General features: G+C 44.6%; 2 protein-coding genes across 4 annotated transcripts in view; one reads left to right on the forward strand and one right to left on the reverse strand.

Moving 5' to 3' along the window:
• LOC119180826 (leptin receptor gene-related protein) overlaps positions 1-27,521 on the reverse strand; it is an 86,429-nt gene continuing 58,908 nt past the window's right edge. Inside the window, exons 1-4 of one of the 3 annotated variants that reach the window (XM_037431966.2) lie at positions 8,408-8,428; positions 7,186-7,260; positions 6,098-6,296; positions 1-928 (exon numbers count right to left, since the gene is read on the reverse strand). In XM_037431966.2, coding sequence (XP_037287863.2) covers positions 815-928; positions 6,098-6,296; positions 7,186-7,226 — 354 coding nt within the window. In that variant the 5' untranslated portion in view covers positions 7,227-7,260; positions 8,408-8,428 and the 3' untranslated portion in view covers positions 1-814. Of the gene's footprint in view, positions 929-6,097; positions 6,297-7,185; positions 7,261-7,897; positions 8,311-8,407; positions 8,429-27,521 lie in introns of those variants that run through there. The other 2 variants (XM_037431965.2, XM_075875486.1) reach the window with 2 other exon arrangements.
• TER94 (Transitional endoplasmic reticulum ATPase TER94) overlaps positions 8,568-27,521 on the forward strand; it is a 30,056-nt gene continuing 11,102 nt past the window's right edge. The window contains exons 1-11 of the mRNA XM_037431964.2: positions 8,568-8,722; positions 13,348-13,453; positions 14,090-14,262; positions 14,807-14,887; positions 15,606-15,798; positions 16,978-17,212; positions 17,489-17,758; positions 18,609-18,886; positions 19,760-19,882; positions 20,305-20,517; positions 27,080-27,164. Coding sequence (XP_037287861.1) covers positions 8,709-8,722; positions 13,348-13,453; positions 14,090-14,262; positions 14,807-14,887; positions 15,606-15,798; positions 16,978-17,212; positions 17,489-17,758; positions 18,609-18,886; positions 19,760-19,882; positions 20,305-20,517; positions 27,080-27,164 — 1,771 coding nt within the window. The 5' untranslated portion in view covers positions 8,568-8,708. The remainder of the gene's footprint in view (positions 8,723-13,347; positions 13,454-14,089; positions 14,263-14,806; positions 14,888-15,605; positions 15,799-16,977; positions 17,213-17,488; positions 17,759-18,608; positions 18,887-19,759; positions 19,883-20,304; positions 20,518-27,079; positions 27,165-27,521) is intronic.

Below are 27,521 nucleotides of genomic sequence, written 5' to 3' on the forward strand. Positions count from 1 at the left end.
TCTGGTGTCATAAGCATTTTATTAAACCCATCAGTTACATCATGAGTCCACTCCTTATTTACAGTTCATTAGCACAAGCACAATGGGGAGGGCGGGCAAGAAATGCATGCTCATTAAATAACTAAACACCTACATCAGAAATACTTTGCTAACAACGGAGGCACCATTGTGAAAAAAAGTCGTATTAAATTATCAAGCAAATGAGCAACTTCAAATCTGTAAGTTCACAACAACACAGCTACTCGGTAGCCTTTAACTAGCTGCAGTTAAAACTGGCACAGTGCGTGTGCTCATACTGCAATTGCAGCAAGTTCTCAAATGCAGTTCGCTTTGTGACATGTACATTCGGCTTGCATGAGGGTTACATATAACAATGTGAGGGGGACAGGCTGCACAACTGCTCACAGTTTCCCTGCTATCGAGTGGGCATCATAAGTACAACTAATCGCAACACGCAGTACAGATTTCAAGCCAGCCAGGGTCTCGTACAAACATTCCTATGATGCATCTTGACTCTGCATGCGACTTTGTCACGCTGTACAAAGGAACAGATATCCCACGCTCAATATAATAGCATAATACAGCAAGTGTATCGCGAATCTACTGTCTTTTAGCTGCTAAAAGCACAATTTCTGGCTATGCTATGCATAAAGCAGTAGTTACATATTCTATGCAATGTTCGCCTGCCCCAGCAGCAGAAAGCTGGCGGGGCAGGATGGCGGTAGGGCAATTTTATTACACACTATGTACAGTGTGCACTATGAGTTCACACCAGCACACACACGCGGCAGCGCCGCAGATACGTCGTCCGTCTTCACCACATGTTGTAGTCGACCTCATCGTTGTCGAAGGCCAGGAAGAAACCCAAAATGGTGATGAACACGACGACGTTGCCCGCGAGCACCAGGCCGCAGGCACTCCACTGTATCTGCGCAAGTAATAGGCGTCTTCCTTTTAAGACGTACGCAAAATGCACAGTTCAGTGAAATTTACTTAAAGGGATTGGCAGTTGGCCAGGACGTGTGACTGGATCTTCGTTGAAATGAAAAGGTTACAGTAAAGTGGCTGATTCAAGCATCCTTCTCACGATGCGAGTTGGATTCATAGTTTTCAATCGCGCTGAGTCAAAAAGTGGTATATGTCGGGCAGCATAGTGGATGAGCCTTGAAGCTTGATTATTGAGTTCTTCACTTTGCAGTACGTAGTTTGGTGCTTTCATGCGCATCATAATTAGTCCTCAGAATTAGGCTTGTGCGATTGTTGAATTTGTGGTTCGAAGCAAATAATGATTTCGGTCGAATAATTTTGAGTCGCATTTAAATAATATATATACTCCATATTAAGAAGAAAAATGGGTGTGTTCGTCATGACCTGAGTAACCTGCTCAATATTTTATTTTAATTTGAAACAAAGCTTGTGCAAACGCAATTTTTTCGCATCAAAGGAAGTGAAAATAACTTTTAATAGCAGCAGGATATGATTTTCTGTAAAATGCAAGTAACAGCCCATAAAATATGTTACATTTTAAAATTGACTATACTTAGAGCATATAAGTCAGTATAACGAGCTTTGGAACTAAAAAAAAAACCTAAATGTATCAATGTGAGGGTAACATCTTCATCTGACCTTGAAGTGGGGCTTTGCAGCAGTGCAGATTTCTTCTGAATGTGTGTTTTTACGGCTCAGTACCACTTCACTGCAGTGAAACCACCTTTACAAGAAGTTACATGCGAACTATATTTCACACCTGTACAAATGCTTTCATGGCTTAGCGCCCCTCTGCTGCAGTTAAACCACCTTTACATGATGTTACATGCGGACTAATATGCATTTATTCGTCCATCTCAAGTAATACGAAATTTTAAATAATCTAAGTTCGATGCAAAGCAAATTATAAAACTGCATTATTCGTTGGAATATTTGAAGCATTCCAATATTCATACAAGCCTAAGAGTATGTACGTTGTTATACATCACTGCTCTATTCTACGCTTCATACGAGTTAAAAATAATGGCGTGCTCCGAAGCAAAACTGCCTTCATGGAAACAATAGTTGCACACGTGTCACGCCACAGCGCATGCACGTGGAGTGCACGCATGCGAAGAAAACTTCCGCACACAAACACGAACCACTCTCAGCGGCACCTTCAAAGCCACTCTGGAATTGGAATGACTACGAAAATCATTCCACATTTCCACAGCCCCATAATGGAATGGGAGTGGAATTGGAATGAAATTAGGCACCTTTCGCACGGAATGGAAAAGAATTACACCTTTTTTTTGGAAATAGAGCGCATTGCCATCCAGTGTGTGCTCTTTTTCAAACTTAAAACATAATACAGAGCTTCGAATATAACAATAAGCAGTACTTTAAAAATGGCTTGGCTGATTACAAGCACAGTGCATTTATAAGCAACGCACCTACTGCAATTATATCCTTATATAGACTGTGTTGCTCTGAATTTTCTCTATATTCTTTGCGTAATTGCCGTTCTATGCCATTTGTGTTCATCATACAGTCAATATAGTGACTACATTAAGTCTATGGTATTTGTCGTGCAAAACTACAGTGGTGGCATACCCTGCACCCTAAGGCCTTGCGGACTGTGTTGGTCTGAAGTTTGTCTCGATTCTTCACGTAACTGCAGTTCTATGCCATTTGTATTCCTCCCTCCTTAGGTCTTGCGATTTTTTTTTCTCCCTCGTTAGCACCCCAGCTGCATTCGGTCTCCCTACCCTTCACTTCTTTGTTTTTGTTTCCATCACCATCGGCGACTTGGTCGCATATGTGAAAAAGCGCTTCCCTAAGTAAGTTGTGATGCGTATTGGCACTGGCGCGATGCTTGTGTTCACTGCAAGCTTTAGTACACCAGCTTGCACATCGTCTCGCCTCATTTTCATAATCCATAAGCTTTCAGTTGCAATCAAGCCCGATTCGGATTGTATATTGTTATGCTTGAAAATCATCTCTGTTACACAGTGCAAATTCATTCAGATCAAGTTTTGTGCAGATGTAAGCCAAATCGTGATGGATTGTAACTTTATTAATTGCAAATGGGCCTGATCATGATTAAAAATGATTGTGTAGTGGCACCTGATCTGGACCAGCGTTCGTGGCAATCAAAAGTGTACATGTGACAGTGGTATTAAAATTAGTAAAATAGCTACTGATTAGTGGTAATACATTACTAATTACTATCTAAGACTGTGCTCTCCTAATGAATGAAGTTGTCTTGAGCACACGAGATATTCCTGAACCACACATCATAATTCCTTACCATATTGACATACACTATGGTGGCATGACCTGCTATGATCACTGGATACACATCAGATGCCACATAGCAAAGAATGAGGAAGTGATGATGCACCAAACGAAACAAGAAGAGGCGGAGAGATACAACGACTGCTAACTGCTGAACACATGATACTTATTCACCATTTTCTGCAATGTTCAGGGCCTTAGTGATTTGTCTGTTCGTGCATGTGTGAGTCAGTTGATCCACATACGTGAGCAGAATTATGTTGCCTGCAAGTTCTAACCTGCTGCTGCAGCAATGTATCATTATACATAGGTGTGAATTGGCTCTTGCCTAGCTGCTTGAACCATACAATAGCACACTAGGCAGGCTATACCAACATTACTAGGTTAGATTGGGCTATACCACATATGCGTGCCCACAAATCAAGGCAATGGAGCACGTAACACCTAAAGGACAAGGCTCAAAGCTGCTTTACATCGTTGTACAGCAAGCATATCGGGCCTGCCTTGACGCTACGCAAGAAGCTCCCTGAAATCCACTCTACAAAGATTTTAGAGTTGGCCCGCCATGTGGCACAGTATTTACGGTGCTTGGATGCTGACCCAAAGGATGTGGAGTCTATCCCAACTGGCATAGTCAGATTTTAGTGGGGTTAAAATGCTAGATGCAACGTACCGTGCGATTTCAGAATCCCAGCTGGCTTACATTACCGGAAGCCCTCTGCTACAGCGTCTCTAGCTTGTGTCGCCTTGTGACGTTCCCAAAAATCAGTTTTGATTCATTCCGGCTGAGTTATCCTTACAGTTCGCTGATGTTATTCAATGAGTGCAAGAAATATTTAGCACAACAGTGCATTACTTGTTTCTGAAGTGTCGAGAACAAATAACCATCATTGACGTTGTCAGTCAACGCTTGGTCCTGTCCCTTCTTTTTTTGTAGCGCTGTTAATCCGAAGTTCAGTATGTACACGAACAAGCTTGCACTTTATAAACAGTTTATTAAAATGGAACTTTTTTTATCCATTTTCTGTAATTTTCCGTTGGTGGGAAGACACCTGCAATACTGGCTACTGCAAGCAATGACAACAGCTTTGCTGGTGAACCTCGAAAACAAAAACCACATGCAGTTTTTGCAGGCTGGAATAGGTTTTGTTTAATAAGAAACGATTACCGTAATGGTAGTTTAGAGCTCGTAAGGTGCCGTAGATTTATTACCGCATTCTCTTAAGCTTTGTTTATTTAGCCTGGAAAAGCACCGCAATCGAGCAGAAAAGATAGTGTGCTCCAGCAACACTGGTATGCCGGCCTTGTTGTGGTTCTTGTGAAAGAAACTGAAGTTTCCACTCCTGCCGAATGTGCGACAAGATAAGATGAGACTTGCTTTACAGAAGAAAATGACCTTGGTGTTTTTCAATAATGTTAAGATGTTTTAAACATTTTTTCCTTCTGAGCAGTGTCGGACGTTGTGCTGATGTTTCACCACAGCAGACACGCAAGCGAATGCAGCACCAGCACCCTGGGCCCCTTTCAATGCGTGAGGAAAAAAAAAATGCAATAATGACTTTTTCATGCCAGGAAATGCTACCAAAAGTGCATAAAATGCAAACCTAAGTTACACGTATTTATTTTCAAGCAAAATAAGCCTACATGAGGGTTTTTTTGCTCCTGCCAACACCTTGAACCACAGTGCCACTGAGTGACGCTAACAGCCATACTTTCACGACTTTTGGTGCCAAATTGAAGATATAATACTTTTTTATGGGACGAAAGCACACTCATTTCTGCCAATGTGACAAAGAATTTTCACATTTCCATATGAATATTTTTTTATTAGTAGACAGTCTTTCTAGGGGCAAGCCTGCAGCACATAAAGGGGTACTAACACAAAATTGTGCTATTGAGATGTTCTGCGGAGTCAATTCCCATGAACATTCGTATACCGTCTGCAAAATATCAACAGTGAATATAGGTTAGAATATCATTTAATTTTGAAGTTTGCGCAAGCACTCGACTCCATCTTGCCATTGACACCCTCGAAGAAGACCTTTTGAGGACTGCCTACTTCCCTCCCGTCACCATGCTCCAGTCAATAAAACAAGTTATGATGAAGCCATAGCCGCTATTTTTTTGTTTATTTTTTTGCTGCGTTCGTTCCCGCAGCCTATACTTGTTAGCAGCTGGTTGTGGCTGCATGGTCGTGGCGTACGCTTTGACAGTTTTGTGTTCAGTGACATTGCAGTTCTAGTGTCTTATTCGAAAGCAATTATTTATACGAACCGTGCGGACGTGTGTCACAGTTCTGTGTGCTGACGTGGCCAAGAGCTACACACGCTGGGTTGCAATAGTTGCACCCGGTTTTCGGAGCTCTCTCAAACCGGAACTGGTCAGCAATTAGGGGCCTGTAAATAATTATCTGTCGCGTGCTGCAGCAAACGATGTGTCGCATTATGACTAAATGGCCCATAGCAACACATTGCAGCAGAAAAACCCTACACCAAAGTTTCTATGTCAGTGCCCCTTTAACAGAAAAAAAATTAAAATCAGCAGATCCTACACCTCAGTGGAATCAGTGTCATGTGATGCAGCCAGTATGTAACTGTCTCAATAAAGCTTGCTGCTAGACAAGTTCGTTTATAGTTGATATGTAAGTATGGCTGCGCATTTGAAACACACGGACACGGCAGAGCGCAAACTTACAACTAATAATGACGAAAATAGTTAGTTGTAATTTTGCGCTCGTCCGTGTCTGCCGTGCCCTTGTGTTCCAAAAGCGCAACCATAGTCACTACACTACCAAGTCACTAGGCTGAAAATAAAAAAGAAAGGCATCCCATACCACTGCGTGGGGTGCTGCAGGTGACCGTGCCAACACCAGGGGCAGCCCGAAGGCCGAGATGACGATGCCGGTGGTGATGAAATAGGCCAGCTCCTGGGCGGCGCTCGAGCTGGCCACATCTTCCTTGTAGCGGCGTGCTATCAACGTGGGCAGCGGCGATAGCACGTAGAACATCACCACGAAGAAGGGGTACCAATTGCTGCGCAGCACAAACGTTTCTGTATCTGTCAGTCTGGACTGGTGGGCTAGTTACTAAACCACAACTACACTAATGATGCTGATGCACTCTGTGTGTGCGTGTAATCTCCCTCTGTCCGTTGACGTGCCTCACACTTCAAATATGCCAAACTAACACGCCCAGTCTGCCATCCTTACACAGCACACAATCATGCATGCATAAAAATGACATAAACACAGGTGCTGGAAGTAATGGTGAATCTGTCAATTTCCAGTACTTGTGTCATATATATGCGAGCGTGATTGTATCGTTTGTGGGCTCCTTCAACAATAATGTCTGTGGTTTTACATTTCATAACTTTGATATGATTATGAGGGACACCGCAATGGAGAGCTCCGGAAATTCAGATCGTTTCATGTTCTTTAACGGCCGCTGGCGTCGCACAACACACAGGCCTCCACAATTCTGCCTCCAGCGAAAATGAACCGCCACAGCTGGTATTAAACCCACGACCTTTGGGTCAGCAGCCAAGCACAAAACCACTGCTCCACCTAGGCTGACGTGCTTCAAGAATAAGTTTGGCCCTGAAACAAGGTTACTTTCCCGACATAGTTTAGCTTCGATACTGAAATTCGGTTCCGGGATTGGTTAGCACGTTTACTTTTTGGCTTTAATATGATCATCCCTTAGTAACGAGTTTATGGATGAAATGGCAAGACAGCTGGCTTTGGAAATCAGGTGCTGATGAGCTGAAGACCCCGGTATGAATATAAACTTCATCACAGCGAGAAATTCCGGATAATTTTCACCACACAGGTCTTTGCGACTCCTTCCCTACAGAGCCTTATCACCGTGAATGAGTCAACGATACCATAGTTTTTCGCACACAAGGTTCAGTTTCTCAACTCACCTGGGCTGTGGCAGGGCACATCCCAGCACCAATAGGGTCATGCCCACTGACCCCGAAAAGGCAAGGGCAACAAGTCTGCAAGAGAGAAAAGGCACACACCATACTTGATACAGTCATCTGAATGCAAGAGGGTAGTACTTGGGAAGTATGAAGGTCATGAAACAATCGCTTGATGTTTTTTTTTAATCAGTCACAAGTTCGTGTGAATACGAACCGATTCATAATATTTGTACCAGTGTATTGGCACTTTACCCCGATGAAAGAGAACGAGACGGCCTTAATTTTTTTTCTTTGTCACTCTGAAATAAGTCGGTTGTCAAAGCAGATAACAGATGCTGTGCACAAACATCATAACGTAAATAAGAAGTCGATATCACGCGGCAGCAAAACAAGTCGTACGTGTTCTGCGTCAAATTAGCAGTGCGTAACTTGCATCTAGACAGAAAACTGCGAATTCACGGTCATTGCTAAAGTGCGATGTCAGTTCCCTGTCAAGCGCGAGTCTTAAAAAAAAAAAAGGAAGCCACTCGCGAATAAAAGGTAATGTCAATGTCTTTCTTTCAGGCAGTTACAAGATTACGGGCTACAAGATAACAGAGTGATCAGCAAAAGGTCGTTTTCCTGGGCGTCGAAATGCACCCCCTCCTCCTCTCTCTCACAACATATGCGCATTCACAAGGAACTACACCAACAGAATAAACCGATTACTCACGCTGTTGTTGGGGGCCGGGTGGAGTAGACCAAAGGAAGTGCATGAGGAGGAAGGAAGTTTTGAATTAGTAACACCATCGCATAAAAATTTGGCGTTTTTAGAGCACGACTTCTCATTGAAGAGGGTTCACCTGTCAAAGGACAACTCCAACACCGAGCTAGTTAAGATAGCAGGAACAATGTAGCCCAAGATTTTAATAAAACTGCACGCGAAACATGTAACACAAGCAAAACGGAGCTTACGAGGTGCATTCTGTTTCTTCCGAACACTTTGTCCCCAACTAAACATTTTTTTTATTATTATTATTATTATTGATCCGCTCTATCGAAAGCACCAGAGCACGGACACGAATGTTAAGTTCTCGCGTTTATCCTAATGCAAAGTCGTCTCAAATGTTTCCGATCGGTAAGAACAGAACCATGACTCTGCGCATAAAGCGCTACACACTGCAGAGAGGGACAGTAATTACGTAAGATCGTGAAATCAAAGCGCTTCCCACTCATTCCGTACCTTTGATGCCCGCCATGTTGGTGGCTAAACTTCAATAAATGCTCCGCAGTTTGTGGTTAAAATAATATACTTTTAAAAAAATTTTAATTGAATTGACTTTACATAAAAATTATATCTTAGATATATAAGTGGTCAACAATAAAAGTAAACTATGTTTAAATTTTGTTAAAGTGCGATTCTGTAATGTCGTGTCGTTTCGTTCATTGGCGTAGCTGGCATAGAGGGCCGTAGATCTCTGTCTGTGCTGGGCTTGGGGTGACAAAGCTTTGTTCGTCGTCCTCAAGCATCGGGAAAAGTCACAATGGCCGCGAAAAAGCAAGTATCCCCACGTTTGATTCGGCGCGAACGTTAGCCGGCAAGCTAAGGCCAGAGTCCTTTGGCGAATGATAGTTGCTCGGCTGTGTTAGGCTTAAATACCGGCTTCTATTTTCCGCTAGTCATCGTTGCCGTTCGTCAAGGTTGTCGGCGTTATTTCGTCGAATACGATCGTTAATGTTAGACGAAAAGCGGAAATGAGACTTTAGGGACCTTCGAAGACGCCCATTGTGGACTTGTTTACTATTCTTTTTTGGATAAAGACCCGTGGGAATACAGTTCACCAGCTGACGCGAGCTAGGTGTATCGCTCTTTGATCAGTAAGAAATATTCAATTCTGTTCTTCGAGAAATGCCGCATAAGGTTACGGCTTAGGAGGTGTCTTTCGCGTGCGTATGTCCCTCGACCCCGCTTTAAATTTCTGCAGTCCTCTTTCGTTAGGAATTTTAGGCGTCATTCCCGACAATTGTTTACGTCAGCTGATATGGCGTCTCGAGCTACGAAAACGTGTGTTAGACTGGTATGTCGTCAGGATCAATATCTTAAGCTGACGAAATATCATCGGAAGCGTTAGTTGGCCACCCGGAAAGCGCCGGTGTGGTTTCTGTTGTCGCATTGTCTCAATGTCATTGTCCTCCATTCGCGGGGCACAATGGACAGCCGCGAGCCGTTATTTGTGGCTCGGCCTTCAACCCTGTTCGTGACGAAACTGCGTCCCGCCTGTGGTACCTCTCGAGCAAGGCTACCATCTGTTTACTGCAGCATGACTTATGAGAAAGGAGTAGCCATATTATTATTATTCGGCCACGCGGCCGTCCTATTGCGAATGGAAACTATTCAGCCGCCCGCAGCCATCCTTACATGTGGCGCGATAACCCGTGAGCTGTCTGAAGGCCCTGCAACACACTTTCTCTTTGTTTGGGTTAGGTCTTGTTTGTTTGAATCACGCAGGTTGTCTCATAGGCGTATGCAAGTTGCTACGGAGTCTCAATTCGAGGCTTTTTAATTGGGTGGCTTCACGAAGTGTCTTGTCAAAAAGCATGAAGTAAAATCAAAATAAATGAACGACGACCTAAATTAAAAGGTTTAGAACACTAAAATGTGACGTTTTGGCTGCCGTACGCTAGCAGCGCTCATTCATTTCTTTCGAGGCTTTACTGGACGCATGGCACAAGTTGGTGGTTAATTGGCTCTGTTAACGAATGTACCTTCCCACGGTAGCATAATCAGATTTTTCTCCTCTTGGTATATCACTCATTCACAACGCCAAAATCTGCCCGCTTGCCGCGAGATAACGTGCGGATGGAAAAAGTGGGGGGGGGGGGGGGGGTGACGCCACAACAATCCCCGTGACGTCATAGTATTTGACAGCGTCCACTAGGGCCTTGCATAGTTTTAAACTGTTAAAAATTGCTGTCATCTGAGTGAGCTAGAGGCTCTAAATACCAAGTTTCAGGAAGTTCAATTGAGCCAAATTTGACAAGATGCGAAATACACTGAGGTCTGTGGTGGTCACGTGCCGAGATTTTGGTGCGAAAATTAAAAATGAAACTGATTATCTCCTCTGTTGACAAACCCGTAAGGGTGAAAAATGCCATGCGGTTTCTCGGGAGTAGAATTTGTGAATCAACACGAATGCATCGTTTCACTTGAGCGTCCCTTTAAAGGGTAGTTTTTTTGCTATGCACCTAGTTAACAGTGGTAGTTGCAGAGTAATAGGGATCCTCAGCCTTTGCAGTTTGTTGTACTATTTTTTCTGTCAATGGATGCATCTACAAATGCCTGCCTTAGGATCAGTGTATCTCGCCTTTATACCAAAGGAAAATTGTTATATCTAGGTTCTTTTGGGGTTCAATTTCTCACATGTAGTTTCATTTCATTTGAACCCACATTCAAAAACCTTCATCGCTTAAACAGGACCTATCTTTTAAGGATAGTTTGATCAGTGGAACTGAGGGGGGTGGAGAGAAAGGGAAAACTGGTAAGAACAGACTGAATTTCTTGTCCTCTCCTTGTCACTTGCATTTTCAGTTCTTCTGGTCTTAGCAACAGTCATGAATTAACTAGCCCAGTTAAGTACTATTTGTATGTACTTGGTAGCAGTAGCGAGTACCAATTATAGTAGAATGCAAGGACACGTTTGTTTGGCAATACATTTGCAAATAGTAGTAAACCATCATAGCAGCATGCTTTTAGGGCAAGAAAGCTATGCTTACTGGCCACAGTGTTGTCAGCACATTCTTTTAGAGGTGCCTTTCTTTTTGTAGCTTTAAAATTTTCAGTATTTATACTTTAATCTGCACACCTTTGCTTTGTCGATTACGCTAGAAACACATTTTTGTCAGTTATGCTACCTTGCTACACTTCGATGACACTTTTCTTGCTTCATACCCTTTAAAGGAAAAGAACCAAGACCAAAATTAGCTGTGGTCTGTGCTATGCCCTTTTATATTGCAAGCTCTTTATAGTATAGTTTCCTAAATTGAAATTTTCATCACTCGTGACGACCGTACAATGATTAGATGGACTTTGACTAGCCATGTATTGTCATTTCTCATATCTGTGCCACCTTTATTATGACTGTGTTTTGATTTTACAAAATTTAAACTAGCTGTTGTGCTAAGCTGTGCAACAGTTGTTGTTTTTTTCAATAATGGGTACAAACATACATAGCATACCATAATCCACTGATTCACAGTGGTACACTAGCATCGCATTGACTAAATAGCTGAATCCTGCCAGTGGTACTATTGGCGCTGCTGAGAAGCACATAGGGGAGAATTGTCAGACGGGGCATTCGCCTTAAGCCGTAGAGGTGCAGTGGTCACAGTGCTTGTCTGCTTGCTTTAAGGATGAAATTGATCAATGTTGTTGCAGTCTCATTTCAATGGTAAATGGAATACTCGAAGCCCGTTAGCTCAAGTTTAGGTGCACAATATGGAACCCCAGGCAGCCAACGTTTTCAGGGCCCTCGACTATGGTGTGCATTTTAGTCGTATAGTGGCTTTGGCACGTAACACCCTAACAATTATTGTTACAGCAAGCTCGAGGCCCCAAGAAACTTTTGGGCTGACAAGACTGACAAACTTATTGAAGTTGGAATGTACCGAGACCTTTTATCCTTTGAAGGGACTGACAACTGTTTTTTTTTTTTCCGCAATGGAGAGCTTATTTTTCGTAATGTTTGTAGCGGCCATAGTTAATCCCAAAAGCACTTAGTTATTTTATCTGAAAGGCTCTGAGCATGAACGTGCCCTTTTGTCTAGCGACCTGTGCACGCTGTCGTTCTGCTTTTGCTGGAGTTCCTTTAACTGTGCTTAACCACTTTTATTCTGAGCTTTACAACTATTTTTGAAAATAACAAGCCGTTACAATGAGACGAAGTAGCTTTATACAGCTTCTCTGTATTTGTGCCTCGTTGCCTGCACCCAATGTTGTTGCGCCTGTGCCGTGGATGGCTTGTCCTGTCATTACTCTCGACGCATGAACCAAGTCACTAAAAATGTCTCTGGGCATATGCGCAGCCGTGTCGACTAGCAGTGCACATTATTTCTGAGACAACTTGTAAATGGCAAAACTATGTTGCTCAAAAAATGTTAGCGACCTGGAAACTTCAGGCACTGTTTCATGAGCACACAGGGAAGTTATTAAAGACACGCTGGCGAGCAAGGGATGATTATGTCATGCGAAGGCAGCGCCACTTCAATGCATACTTCTAACACAGGCTTATGTGTACATTTTTATGGAATAATATTTTTTCCTTTGAAGAAGGGCAAACGATATTTTAATACTAATGGGAAAATTGTTGACCGTGTACATTAGTTTACAATCACGTGGCAAGGCAGCTCGGATAATTGAAGTTTCCACCACCCGGTGGCACCACAGGCTATTCTCGTGATTTTCAATTAATAAAGGTATAACTCCACTTCTCACAAGAAAAATGGCGTTAGAGTCGCTATAAGGGAGAATCTCCATCCGTGCAGTCATCTGCAAGGATGGAAATATTCTGCAGTTGTTGGACCCTTTAGGGTCTAAGTTTGAACATCTTTTAAAAATAACCTAAACATTAATGCTTATATAATAACTTGGTAATGCCATGTAAAAGTTGTATCCGGAAAACTTTGACTCTTGCCATGAATAGCTCAGCGGCTTTGGCATCGTACTGCTAAGTGTAAAATTACCAGCTCAATTCTCCCGCTGTGGCATATCTCATAGTTGTGCGATTTCGGCATGGCCCCGCCGCGGTGGTCTAGTGGCTAAGGATAAGGCTCGGCTGCTGACCTGCAGTTCGCGGGATCGAATCCCGGCTGTGGCGGCTGCTTTTCCGATGGAGGCGGAAATGTTGTAGGCCTGTGTGCTCAGATTTTTTTTTGCACGTTAAAGATCCCCAGGTGGTCGAAATTTCCGAAGCCGTCCACTACGGTGTCTCTGATAATCATATGGTGGTTTTGGCATGTTGAACCCCACGCATCAATCAATCAATGCTATTTTGGCATGTGATATTCTAGAAGTTCCAGTACAGAACTACACACAGATGTTTAGTTTTGCTGTTGCTTGGCATTTGATATAAATGGAGAGATGGTGTGGGCTTATTCTTACTGGGACTGTCGTTTTTGTACCTGCAGTCCAGAGGACTTGGCCACAGCTATCCTGAAGACTAAGCAGAAGCCGAACCGCCTGCTAGTGGAGGACGCCATCAACGATGACAACTCAGTTGTTTCCCTGTCCCAGGTAAACACACTAGCATTCCTTTGTCTTCACTCTGCCATCTAAGCTTATCGGGAGTCCATTAGATTATATGAAGAATGGGAGGGAATTCATAGATGCTATGTGGGGCACCCAGAAGTTTATGTAGAAGACCCCCTGGTCAAACGTTTTGTTACCTGTGGGTAACCATCTTGATATAGTGGCCTTTAGTTCTGCTCACTCCCATCTTTCTCCCCTCCCCACTATAAATCATTTTCATGAATACCCGCTAGGAAAGGAATGTTTGTGCTAGGAGATTCAAGAGATTTCCTGCACTTCCAATTTTCTATAATATTTCCTTTCCGTGCTTGCACTACAAAACTAATTTCCTCTCATAAAGATTCTTTCACCTTTTAGCGTTTCCACTGGCTGATTGACATTTCTTTATCCCCCTGTTTGTCAGCAAACTCAATGAAATCTGCTCTGTCCTTCCCCGTTTTCATCGTTATTATTCGCTGAAATCTAACTCTAGGTGGTCGAAATTCCAGGAGTACTCCACAAAGACTTCTCTCGTAATCGAATTGGGGTGTTAGGACTCACAGCTGCAACAATTGCCATCAACAATTGAGTAGAAACGTTCTGTGCAAGTGATGCATGCTCGTCCTTTCTCCGCACATCCAGGGCAAGATGGACGAGCTGATGCTCTTCCGAGGTGACACAGTGCTGCTCAAGGGCAAGAAGCGACGCGAGACTGTGTGCATTGTGCTCTCCGACGACACCTGCCCCTCGGAGAAGATACGCATGAACCGCTGCATCCGCAACAACCTGCGTGTGCGCCTTGGGGATGTGGTGAGGTGAGCTGGCGGATCTGTTCAAAGTTAGGTAGACGCCATGATGGTGCGATGCCGAATGCAGTTTTGTATGCATATTCGGCCCATGCACATTTTTTTATTAGCTTTCGCTCTTTAGCAGTTCACAATGAGTAATCGTAGGTCATATTCACACACTAACCTCATCCTTTTCTGCAGTTTTCCTTATCGTGTTTAAACTTTTATTGCACTTGATTGACAAAGTAGGCCAGTGTTTAAAAGCTTATGTATAGAAGACAGTGAAATTTAACAGTGGCATTTTGGGCTGTTTGATTCCTTTCAGGAGTGAAGTGCCTACATGTCTTCATGTTTCACTCATAATGATCCCTTCCTATGTTTTCAATTGCAAAAATGGGTGTCTTTTTAGGGTTTTTTTTTTTTTTTTTTGCAAACAAGCAGAGGGTGTTTGTACTTGTTTAGCTGCATTGGTAAGAGTGAGGATGTTCTCTGTTCACAAGATTTTAACCGCGATACATTCAGAATTAGTTTGTCGTTGGCATAATCTAATGATGGTCCTTCCATTAACCAGCATCCAGGCCTGCCCAGACGTCAAGTATGGCAAACGGATCCATGTACTGCCCATCGATGATACCGTCGAGGGCCTGTCAGGGTAAGAGTATTGTGCCGCATATAGTTCTGTCTTTTATAGATGTTATTCTCTTTCTCTCTCCTTTTCGTTTCCATGGAGCCTAAAACTGGTCCTCCTTTGTAACGCTAGATTTAGCACTACGAGCATAGATTCATTGGGTGGTCACGGGTGCACTTGTAGTTTCTCGTGGCATTAGAAATTTCTCTCCAGAAGGCAAACTGTTAATAAAAATTCTTGCAGAAGCTTTGGTTAGATCAAGACTGATTATCTGTTCTTGCTTAAGTGTTTGTACTATATTCTATGCCTCGTAAAAATTGTGGGCGGTGAGAGGGGAAGCACTGCTTGTGGGGTTCATCGTCGGCTGCACTGATGGAGGATTGCGTAAGAACTTGCATGTGTGTACTTGATTGTGCATTAAAGAGTACTGAGGCTTACTTCAGGAATTTCGTATTGTTACTCTAAATAGAAAGGCACTGCTTTTCGTTAAGAACACTAAAAATGACATTCGGGTGCCTCAAAAGGCTTCGAGTATATTTTTGATTCTGCTGACTTCAAAAAGGAACTCTGGTTTCATTATCAAGAAGCAGCTTGACAGTGGCGTGTAACACTACGTAATGCTAACCTTTATGCTTCTTCTGCCGTGGCATCTCTTTGTAGTCTACTGCTCATTTCTTAGGTTGTGAATACCCCAATGAATGCTGTTTTAAACTACTCGCCATGTGCCATGCTATTTGTGCAGGAGCCTATTCGAGGTGTACCTGAAGCCGTACTTCCTGGAAGCCTACCGGCCCATTCATAAAGGGGACCTCTTCCTTGTCCGCGGCGGCATGCGTGCAGTAGAGTTCAAGGTGGTCGAAACGGACCCGTCGCCCTACTGCATTGTGGCACCAGACACAGTCATTCACTGTGATGGAGAACCCATCAAGCGCGAGGTACGTAACGGGCCTCTTGCTATCTGTTTATTACGCAGTGGTTCTCAGCCATAGATGTTTCGGGAACTCCTCGAAGTGAGAGAAAGGGGGTCATTAAATAACATGCAACCTGAAGTTGGTACCCCTTTTTTCACCGTGGCATAGAATGGTGAAACTGTTGTGCTGCATCAAATCGATCTCATCATCTCGTCAATAAGTTGTGTACTCTGCAACCACGTTCAACCAGTTCCTAGGTTTGTTTGCTCTTCAAATATGCAAGCCTATAAAAAGTATGCTCGTGTGCACATTGTGGAAAAAGTGCAGCAAGCGTTACAGCCATTTCGCAGAAAAGGGGAGACACAGTCGCACCCCTTTATAAGAGACACTGATGTAACAGACTATTCGATATAAGAGGCACCAAGAAGCCTACAATAAAACGCGTGTTGATTAGAAAAAGCATGCATGGTACTCTTATTATAAGAGAGGCTTTGTATAAAAGTCTGGCTCCTTGCTGCACGTCCTATAAAGGGGTTCAACTGTAGTTCTGCCGCAATGCGTGTGTTGTGCGGTGAAAGATAACGAAAGAAATCTGAAGGGGCTGCTGTCATGGGACACAGTGTGCCTCCAAAAAAATGCTTTTCTTGCACTCTGTTTTATGTTCAATATCTCATTGAAGCATATTGCTGAGCAGTGTTTCATTGCTACCTTCTACGGAAAGCAGCGTTTCAGAATAAAGCTCTGATGGTCTTATGCACAGTTTCCTAAAATGAACTAGAGGGGACTCTGGCGCTGCAATCGTTCAGCGACCATGGGGATGATGGGTATTACAGATTCCTAGTCTTCGTACTTGCGGGCCTCGAATCGCACTTGTGGCTTCGGTTATTGATGTGTTTCGGCTTTGTTCCACGGGAAACAAACCTTTTTGAACTTCGTGACCCGATTTGAAATGGTGAGCCTTGAAGGTTAAAGTGGTGAAGTGTTATCTCTGAACGGTTTGCAGATTTTTGGTTCGTAACAAAGCAACGCGAAGCCAGATGAAGCCTAAAGTACAGAGTTAGGCGAATCCGTGTGCCACCCATCATTCCCATGCTTGCTGAAGCACCCTGCATGGCAGCTGCCATAGACACTGTGGCCAGAGTTCCCTCTAGTGTATTTATAGGAAATGCTATGGTCTTGTGTGACGTCTGCAAAACTTTGCAGGAGGAAGAGGAGTCTCTGAACGAGGTTGGCTATGACGACATTGGTGGCTGCCGTAAGCAGCTGGCACAAATCAAGGAAATGGTCGAACTACCCCTGCGGCATCCCAGCCTATTCAGGGCCATTGGCGTCAAGCCTCCCCGTGGTATCCTTCTCTACGGCCCACCCGGCACGGGAAAAACCCTCATTGCCCGTGCGGTCGCCAATGAGACTGGCGCTTTCTTTTTCCTCATCAACGGTGTGTGTGCTCATTTTTTCCATGAAATGGCAGTGTGCTATTCGTTGTATTTCATTCATTTGTTTGTCGTAGCACATGTGATGGGATTTGAAAGGTAAATTTGCTGGTACCAGCTAAATAAATCCTAGTTTCCAACCTTGTTCTATACTACACTCAAACCTCAACATAGTGTAATATTAGTTGCGACGAAGCGATTGGAGAAATCAACTGTAAAATTAATTGCACTGTTGACTCATACAATCTAATGTGCCTTTTTATGTGTGTACATTTCAACAGGACCTGAAATTATGAGCAAATTGGCTGGAGAGTCTGAGAGCAACCTGCGAAAAGCTTTCGAAGAGGCCGAGAAGAACGCACCGTCCATCATTTTCATCGACGAGCTTGATGCCATCGCGCCAAAAAGGGAGAAGACTCACGGGGAGGTGGAGCGCCGCATCGTTTCTCAGCTCCTGACGCTCATGGACGGGCTAAAGCAGCGTGCCCACGTCATCGTCATGGCTGCCACCAACCGACCAAACAGCATAGACGCCGCCCTTCGACGTTTCGGTCAGTTTGCTTGGCATTCACTTTGTTGCCGCTGCTATACTGTCAAGACACTGTCGCCAGTGGCACGCTATCCAGGGGTTGCCCTAAAAGGAGTAATTGTTGCCCTAAAAGGAGTAATTGCTTATGATGTGCTGGTTAACACCTTCTGTGATATCAGCATGAACACAGTTCATCCTCACCTATCCGTCCCTCAACAGTTTTGGGCAAGTGTAGCTCATCCACTGGGGTGCAGAACTTTTTGTCGGCAGAATGATTAAAATTAACAAAATGGTGAAAGTGCTTAGAAAATTCTGGAGATTTACAACTGCATTTCTTTTTCTGTGTATTAGGGGTTGGGGGGACATTTATTATTCAAACGTTGCCGGCCCTTTTTCCTGTTAGTAATTAACAGTGAACATTACACTGATTTGACTTTGTATAATCTTCAATCTTTTTTTCAGCAGCTAGAGCTCGTTTTCAGGCTCGCACAGTATTTCTATCAATTATAAGGCAAGGGTTAGTTTGTCGTGATTGTTCTTTTTTTTTTTTTTTCATCATATATAGGTATATACCAGTTTTTAACCTTCCTACAGCTACGCAAATTGTAATACATCACAGGACTAGGAGTTTTGAGTGTAGAAAAAATACTCAATGTAGTAATCTCTTGTTGCCAGCACTTGGCAAAGCTATTTGTCGCAAGTTTTGTGAAGTTCGGCATTCGTACTCCCTCGTACTGCGTGTTATGTAATGTAGTTGCACTGGCACTACAATGACACTTTTTATTGGTGTCGTGGTCGTCGCTGATGTTGCGAAACATACTTGGATTGGTGCTTTACTTAGATCATAACTGTGGCATGACTTCTTGCGGCAGGCCGCTTTGACCGAGAAGTGGACATCGGCATCCCCGACTCGACTGGCCGCCTGGAGATCCTGCGCATTCACACCAAGAACATGAAGCTGGCCGAAAACGTCGACCTGGACAAGATAGCGGCAGAGACTCATGGTTTTGTGGGCTCCGATTTGGCCGCCCTCTGCTCAGAGGCGGCCCTGCAGCAGATCCGTGAGAAGATGGACCTCATTGACCTCGAGGATGACCAGATCGACGCCGAGGTGCTCAACTCATTGGCTGTCACCATGGACAACTTCAGGGTGAGCATCGCTGAATGTGTGCCTGCTGGGTTTGGGCATCATGACCTGTTATTTCTCAAATCTTCATGGTGTCTGCAGCTTCTTAGTTTTAATGATACATTTTTTACTTTAGAGGGTACTGACATTGTCAGCTTTTCATAAGATGATAGACCAAGCTTCCTAAGAGCCTATAAAAAATAATCTGGTAAGTGTGTCTGTGCCCCAAAAAGTTTACACTTTTAATGAGCAACTTTTGGTTCCTACTGTACCCTGCCGTCGCAATCGCTCTGTTTAATCGGTTTGTTGGCGCATCAAAAGTGGTCATTGATGTTTTGGTACCCAGCATCATCGCAGCTAGTGAACGCTGGTGCGCGAAATTAACTATTGTGACGTCGTGCTACAGTACCAATTCTAGTAGTGTAGGGTGTCGCTAAGCGTGCAATGCAAAAGTTAACTCTAATACCGAAGGTTTCATTCAGCATTCAGAGGTACGCTAGAGTTGTGAAGAAGCATGCTCAGATTTTCTTCCTTACACACAAAGCCACATGTCACATGAATGCAAGTGCTAGCTGGCATGATTGCAAATGTCTGAGATATTTACTGGCCATCGTTTAGAGGTGTCTGTGACTTCACTGTAGCCCCGAGGTACAATAAGTGTAAACATGTGGCTTTTTTTTTTTAAGCTCTCTGCTTGTTCTGGCTTCTATGGAAGTCCTGAATTTCGAGGTTGGAAGGAATGGCAGTGTATTTGTTTGCTGCATAAGTAAATGTGGTACTCAGCATTGCATTTCGCAGCAAGAAAAGCTTCAAGATGGCATTTGCATATGACATGTATTCGATTATAAGTGCTACTAGCTTTTTTTTACATTTCCTGTCACAATCTCTCCTTTGCAGTGGGCCATGGGCAAGTGCAGCCCAAGTGCTTTGCGTGAGACAGTTGTCGAAGTTCCCAACATTACCTGGATGGACATTGGAGGCCTGGACAATGTCAAGAAAGAGTTGCAGGAGATGATCCAGGTTTGTTTGATTTGGCTTTTTCGAAGTTTGCTTCTCGCTCAAACTAGAGGGTTTGTAGAAGTTAGTAGAAGTTAGTAATTCTTTTCTGGGATTACTGTACTTATGAAGTTAATGTAATTACTCATCTGATGAATGCACCTTCCAATGTTGCTTCAGAAAAAAAATGTCGGCCTATTAGACGCAAGAAATATGGTACTAGTCATTCAATCTATAGTTCGGCTTGTCTGGAGTCCTCGCGTATGTAATGTATAAGCTCACAGGGGGTGTTTGGGGTATTAGGAGTGCGAATGTGGGTTCACCGAGGGTGTGAGGAGAGGAGCAATTGCCATAACGTTTAGTTCATTAGCCAGGTAGCGCCACAGTTCCACTATTTTTCCTATAGTCATAGCACAGGAGTGTAAGTTGTTGTGTTTTGTGCACAGTACCCAGTGGAGTACCCGGATAAGTTCCTCAAATTTGGCATGACACCATCGCGAGGTGTGCTCTTCTACGGACCACCTGGCTGTGGTAAGACGCTACTGGCCAAGGCCATTGCCAATGAGTGTCAGGCCAACTTCATCTCCATCAAGGGACCCGAGCTACTGACCATGTGGTTTGGAGAGTCCGAGGCCAACGTGCGAGATGTCTTCGACAAGGTGTGCTGATTTTGGCAAATTTTTTCATAATCGCGCTGAAATTAAGGCTACACTAGTGTGCTTGAAGTGCAGGAGGTTGTGGATCACTCAACCTGTGTATGGATGGCACACACACCAAACCTTACAATATAAATTATTTGATCTGCATCAGTTGGCTAATTTGTTACATAATGAACAGATATCATAGCTCCAAAGCCCATTATTCTGCATCTTTTTTGCCTAAAACCTACACAAAATACAGAAAATTTGACCATAAGTTTGGGCGTAAAATTTCGATGTGCAAGAAAGTTGATTTCGTAGCCATCTGCAGAATTTTTTTCGAAGCTATTTTCTGTGTTTTTTTAGCATGCCATGCAGGGCTTATGAGCATAAAAATAACCCTTTCAGTTGTGTCCACAGGAAGGGCAGAATACATTGCGCATAAGATCAGTTGAACCTTCTGCATAGTTGACGCGTCTTGATTTAACCCCAATGTGCTGTGTAAGTCTGCAGTTGATAATTAGTTGAAGCGCTACGATGTTGGGATACGAGACTAAACCCACTGGTTTCTCGTAAATTGGCAATAACTCTATTCTCATTAATTAACCACCTGTGTGTTAATCTTTAAAGGGGGACGCGGATTCTGACCGTTCTTCGAATATCCGATTTTCAATTTCTGTAACCTGTTATCTCTCAGATTCCAAAATATTATTCACAAAAACTGCTGAAAAAATTGTTTTGTCACCTAATGCGGCGCATAAAATAGCGGCAGTCGTGAAAAAAAGCGTGTTTTTCAAGCCACGGTAGCATGGTAACGGCCCAACCGAGAGCCGCCATATTTGTCCCGTTTGAGTGAGCATTCCTCTGGCTTCAAGTTTCTCGCGTCAGCCACCGTCTGCAGGCGAAAAGAAACGCATAAAAAGCGAAGTCCCGAAGGTCCCACACTGAAGCCTGACCAGCTGCGCACGCCACGTGACACAAACCCGGGAGCGCCATATGTCTCTTGAACAGTTGCTCTTGGCAACGGCGCAAATTCTCCTCGTACCCCCGCGCGCGCGCCTCCCGCTGTCTACTTTTTGCGCCATCAAGCACGCCATTGAAGCGCTGAGCGGATATTTCGGTTGTAGGCAGCACAGTTTCGCCGTAGATTCTTGCCAGCGATCATGGATCGGTTACGGTGTAAGAGAAAATACCGAACAATACATCAATTTGCAAGTCGTAAGTGCGAATCTCCGAACATAAAAAGGAAACATCGACAGCTTCCAGTGCTGCCTCTGCTGCTCAACGTGTTGATGACACGCTGCCGTTTGCTCCGTGCTCTTCGGTCCACCACTTCTCGGACCCGCTGCCGCAATCATCGCTCGACGACTTCTCGGGCTCGCGGCCGTGCTCATTGCGCATAAATGAAATGCTATCAGTAACTACCAGTACAATTCAAGCTCGCTTGGAGCTTCGTTACATATCTCCACAAGCCTCTCGTGAGCGCGCAGAGGCAGTGAAAGCCTCGCGTAAATCCATTTCGGCTACTGAGTGAAACATTAAGCTTCTTGGGGAGAATGAGCAGTGCATTGATGTGGAGCTGGTAGAAGAGGTTTTTTTTTTTTTTTTTTTCCCCACAGCTAGCAGCAATACCCCTTTTCTTGCCTTGCTGACAAGAGTGCGGAGGGCTGTGCCCATTCTCTTCACATGATTTATACAGTCCTCATCAGTTATTTGTCCTCACTCAATGCCTGAGAAACTCTGCTGTCTCCATCACAGACCGCACTGCAGTACCTTAGACTATTTTTGGCCAATGAGCAGCCAAAAGGCTCCAGCGTGGCCTCCACCTCCAGCCGACCAGATCCAACGTATGTGTTTTTTTGGCACTGATAGGGCTGCCTTCACTGGGGATACACAGGGTCGTCATCTGCTGGTCCTAGATCGCATCCGAGGCAGAAATTAGATAAAACTACTCTGTCGAGCACGAGCACTGTATGGAACCTGGTTATGCAACCTACTCCAATATGTGATCGATGACCACGTGTCATCCAGGTGGCGTTGTAGACAACAGTGACATGTTTAGAAAAACCAACGTCCATCTCTCTCTACACTCTTTTGACAGCACCAACAGTATCTGCAAATACGTTGTCTGAAGCCACCTCAGCTGCAGGCTTGAATAACCTTTTCAAATGGCCGTGGTAGGTTTTATGATGCAAGCTGTGGTGAGAAACGTTCATGGTAGCCCACAAGTCATTCAGAGCAGTCTGTCTCTTGCCAATGGTTTGTATTGCTTGCATTGAGCGAATGTTCACATCAAATGCTTTGGAGTCATCCATCCTTTGAGAGAAGACCAGTGGGACGATATGATGCCACAAGACCTGCATGACAGTGTCATTTTCACTGCCAGACCCAGCCCCGTCTCAAAAATACACACCCACAGAATGTTTTCGTCATTATGGGCAGAGAGTCTGCCAGCATTGCGTTGATAGCAGCAGCTTGCATAAATAAAAATTCATCTCCAGGTGTCCCAGAAATATTTTTCACCTTGCTGGCCCACTGGAGACAGCTTTTGTTGAGTGGCGAACACCGCGCGTAGAGTCGCGGACGCTCGATGCTAGTGCCTCCACCGCTCCCGCTGGCACGTAGAGTCTCCAAGTGCGCCTGAATGGTGCGATGATCGGTTGACGATGTTGCATAACTTTTGGAACCACTGGCACATGGTGAATCAAATTTCCCATCGAAGCTCGTCGACACACGGGAACGCTTTCTAATAAAAGGCGCACTTCCGCAGGCTTTGCCGGCGACGGTGACCTCAGATTCCAATGGCTGTTAGAGATTTCATCTCTGCACGCGGTTGACGGCGTTTAGCAACTTGAAGCGATCGCACGCGATGAATCATCGTTCATGGCGAAGCTTGTCGACAGACCAAGATCACTTGTAGATAACATGCGCACTTTCGCACACTTTTACGGCGACCTTTCATCCGAACGGTAGTCGGCAATTTCGTGCCGGCTACGCGAGCGAGCGTCTGCGCGTCGAGGGTCGTTGTACTCGGGGAAGCATTGGATCCATCCTTCGTTAACCGTGTTCCGTGACGATCACTCGACAATGGCGTTATCGATGTTGTCATAATCAGACTGTTAGATTCACCGTTGGGTTCTTGGGGGTGACACGGGGCAAGGCAACTTCAAATGTCATCTACGTGTTCCCTTGATTCCAGAACAGTCGTTGAATATTCTCCTGCTCCTGCGAACGACTGCCTTTTTTCTTGTTTTTTTTTTTTTTTTTTTTGCCGTAGGAGGCTTCTGCTTTCGTTTTCCAAACGCGTGAGTCGTCGAAAACTTCTTTTTGAACGAGCGAGATTCCATAACGGCTTGCGCACAACAAGTGGTTTTTAAAAAAAACATGCACAAAACGTGGTTTCTCGATGCTGACGACCGCGATGACTTCTCCTCTATTGTCGTGACAGCACTCAATGGGGAGCCTCTTTGCGGCGTGCTGGGCCAATCGGAGGCCCCGTTTTATAAAACGGCCCTCAGATTGCCCTTATGACCACGTGCTTTTTTTAAAGACGATAGTCTTTCTTGGGGATCTTCGACAAAAAAGTTTTGGTCGGTCTGTCTGTACATTTGTCTGTTTGTTTGCTCTAACGATTCTTCAAATGGCCAACCCCATTCGCAGCGCCCACCAATATTACTCAAGGTTTAGCGTTCATTGTTGTGCGATTGTCAAATAAAAGCAACTATTGCGCATATTTGAGGCACCATAACAACACTTCGATGTTTTCTATGTCTGCCTTTATACTAGAAGAGGCACACACAAGTAACTCTAAGGAATGTAGCATTTAATCGTGCTGTGCTGACAGGGCAACGCGATGCTCTAAAAGGTGTTTCCAACGCTTTGCTTATCACCTCAGAGACTAGCGCGCATCTTTCTCCGCGGGCTGCGCGCCTTCGTTTTCGAAGAACACTGCCAGATGGCGCTTGTGTCTAATGTGCCTCGATGCACTCGTTTGCCTCCGCTACACGCTCGAGGCACTCTAACGCAGCACCTCCAGAATACCATTCAGATTTTCTTGCGCAGAACATCGAATCAACGTTTTGTTCACCCTCTCCAGATGCAAGACTATCGTCTTTCGACTACATTCGCGGTGTAACATGCAGATGTGGAACTTTGTTTTTCTTTTTGTGTGTTTCTTTTTTGCCAGTGACGTTTGGAATGTGTGAGAGCAAGAAAGCGAAGCATAGACATTTCGAAAGATACCAAGATGGCAGCAATCGGTGGCACGAGATATGAATGCTTGCTTTGTGAACATCGGTGTTTTTCTGCGATATTGAACCTCTTTCTCGCCGATCACGCTGACCAACTTATGCAGATCCCGAAATGACTGATTTCCAAAAAAATATTATTTTTGCGGTACGATCCCCGCGTCGCCCCTAACTGCTTGGGTGTTAGGCATCTCTAATAGGTCGCTATGAGCCGAGCGTCACTTGTGGTCAGCCACGCACAGCTGTAGTGTTCCAGTGCAGTGCAGGGAACTGCATACATTTCGCCTTTCTGACGAGCACGTCTGCAAAATCAAGCGGATACGCGTTCATCCGCCCTTCACTCAATCGACTTCGTAAGCAGAGCGTGGCATGCGCTCTCTGTTCCACTGCTCGCATGATCATTTTCCACACGGAGCGTATCGTAATCGTGAAGGTGCCTAATGGGCACAGACTCCACTACACTGTCATTTCGTCGGTGCACTTTACCGCTTCCAAGAGCTTGTTGCGAAGGCTGTTTCAGACCTTGGGGCATCTCAATCACGGGGAAAAAACTACTGGCGCAAAGCACAAACATGGTACGCCAAGAGACATGCACGAGTGTGAAATTAGACTCACACAGTTGCATAGCCACAATGGCGAGCGCGCAAGAAAAAAATTACCGTATTTACTCGATTCTACCGCGCCCTCGATTGTAATGCGCACCCGATTTCCACGACGGAAAAAAAAAAGTAAGACATCGATTGCAACGCGCACACCCATTTTTCTCGCTGGCCCACACGATCACACCACTCGAAAAAACTACTCCTTTTGGGAGCGTCTTCCATTTAAATTTAAATATGAGGTACGGGCGAAGCTTGTGCACATCTGACGTGTCACAGAGCATTGCCGTCACTGTAGTTTTACCGTGGACCGATGTCAGCACGCGAACTTGCTTCGCCCCCTTCTTCTCGACGGTTGTGGTGCCAGGCATGTCGAAGTGAAGAGGCGTCTGATCGGCATTCCCGATTTGCCCGAGCAGGTAGCCGTTGTGCCGCATGTTTACGACGAACCTCTGAAAACTGTGAAGCTTTTCATCGTACTACTCCGCAAAACTTTTCGCATATGCCCGTTCCCCTTCGGAGGGAAAAGTCTTTCCTCTTCATAAAGTTAGTTAGCCAGCACCTGCTCGTTTTAAACTGGCTCTGCATTAGACCTTTTTTTAAGGCTAATTGCATAGCCCGCACTTGGAGCAGTTCTGTCGTCACGGGCGCTGTGCCGCTTGCTGCTCAAGCACATACTCGCCGAGCAGCTCTTTAATTTGCGGAAACCGATCCTGCTGTTGTCCACTGAAGCCTTTGCGTGAAGCTTTGCTGTTAACAATCTTCTGCTTTTGTTTCCGCCAGTCCCGCACGCACGTTTCAGGAACGACCGCGATGCGGCCCGATTTCCGTCTGTTTCTGCACGCGCGATGACTTTTCCTTTAAAAAGCGGCACCGTGGTGCACTCGAGTTTTTGGAGTCGGCTCTTCCATGCCGACTCCAAGATGACGAACTCCTCAGCACACGTACGAAGTGCCGCACATGAGAAAAACATGGGCAGAAATGGCCGACGCACGTAGGGGGCGGCCATTTTGGAAATGCCGATGGCCATAGAATGACCGTATTCTTTTTTTTTTTTTTTTTCGTACTCGATTCTAGCGTGCATGCGATTTATGGACTCGCTTAACCGGAAAAAAGGTGCGCGTTAGATTCGAGTAATTACGGTATGCGTCGGTCACGCCAGCCAATGAGAAAGGTGGAATCGCGCTCTTGAAAAGTGCACCGGCCACGTCGGCGAATAAGACTCAGTATGACGTACTCGAAATGCACGCTGAGTGAGGCAATCGGCAACCTGGGAACAACATTATGTAAACCCGCGATAATGGCTATTCTGCTTGGACGACACCATTTTGAGATTAGCGCAAATTATGCACAAAGGAAACAGCTTCAAATCCAGCTCAAGATGGCCGCGCTCGGCCTGCTACAGCACTCATGGCGCACGCGAAGTTCGAACAAATTTAGTTCTTTCAAGGCCCATTTTATCGCCTTTCAAGACCGAATTCAGAGTTAGTGATTTGAGAGTAGGTGCATCAGAGCTACAAATGCCCGGAAAGTTGAGTTTGGGGGAAAATTCATTTTTTTGGCCATTTTTTTATCGTTACAAGACCCGCATCCCCCTTGAAGAACCCAAGGTGTGTTCGATAATAATGCGAAAATGTGTGGTATGCGTCAAAGTGTTACTGTTTCAGCGACACGAAAGTTATTTCACTCTGTAGCCATATATCACAAGTAGCGGTGCGCATTATTGGCTTTTTGCAGGCACGAGCAGCGGCCCCATGTGTGCTCTTCTTCGATGAGCTCGATTCCATCGCAAAAGCCAGGGGCGGCAACATTGGTGATGCTGGTGAGTTTTCTGTATTTGAATACTGTCCCATAAGCTAACACAAAGCCACTGGAATACAGCCAAATCTAGTGGCTGATGGAAGAGGGGACACCGCCCTCTTAAACTTGTATATTCTCAATCAATTCTGATATAGCTTGCAGAGTTTGTGTATGTTTGTGTGCCATTTTCAAATGTGTTATCATTTTTCAAGTGTGTAGTTCTTATAACTACATTTCATGTGTTTTTTTTTAAAGCATTATTTTTCCTGTTCCTGTATGCTGTACTTGGTCTCTTATCAACGTATTTGAGGTACATCATAAGTCGTCCTATTACAGTAATCTGGAGTGAGAACTGTACGGGAAAAAGGGGAGGGGGGAT

Source organism: Rhipicephalus microplus, chromosome 10, assembly GCF_043290135.1.
Source record: "Rhipicephalus microplus isolate Deutch F79 chromosome 10, USDA_Rmic, whole genome shotgun sequence".
NCBI lineage: Eukaryota > Metazoa > Arthropoda > Arachnida > Ixodida > Ixodidae > Rhipicephalus > Rhipicephalus microplus.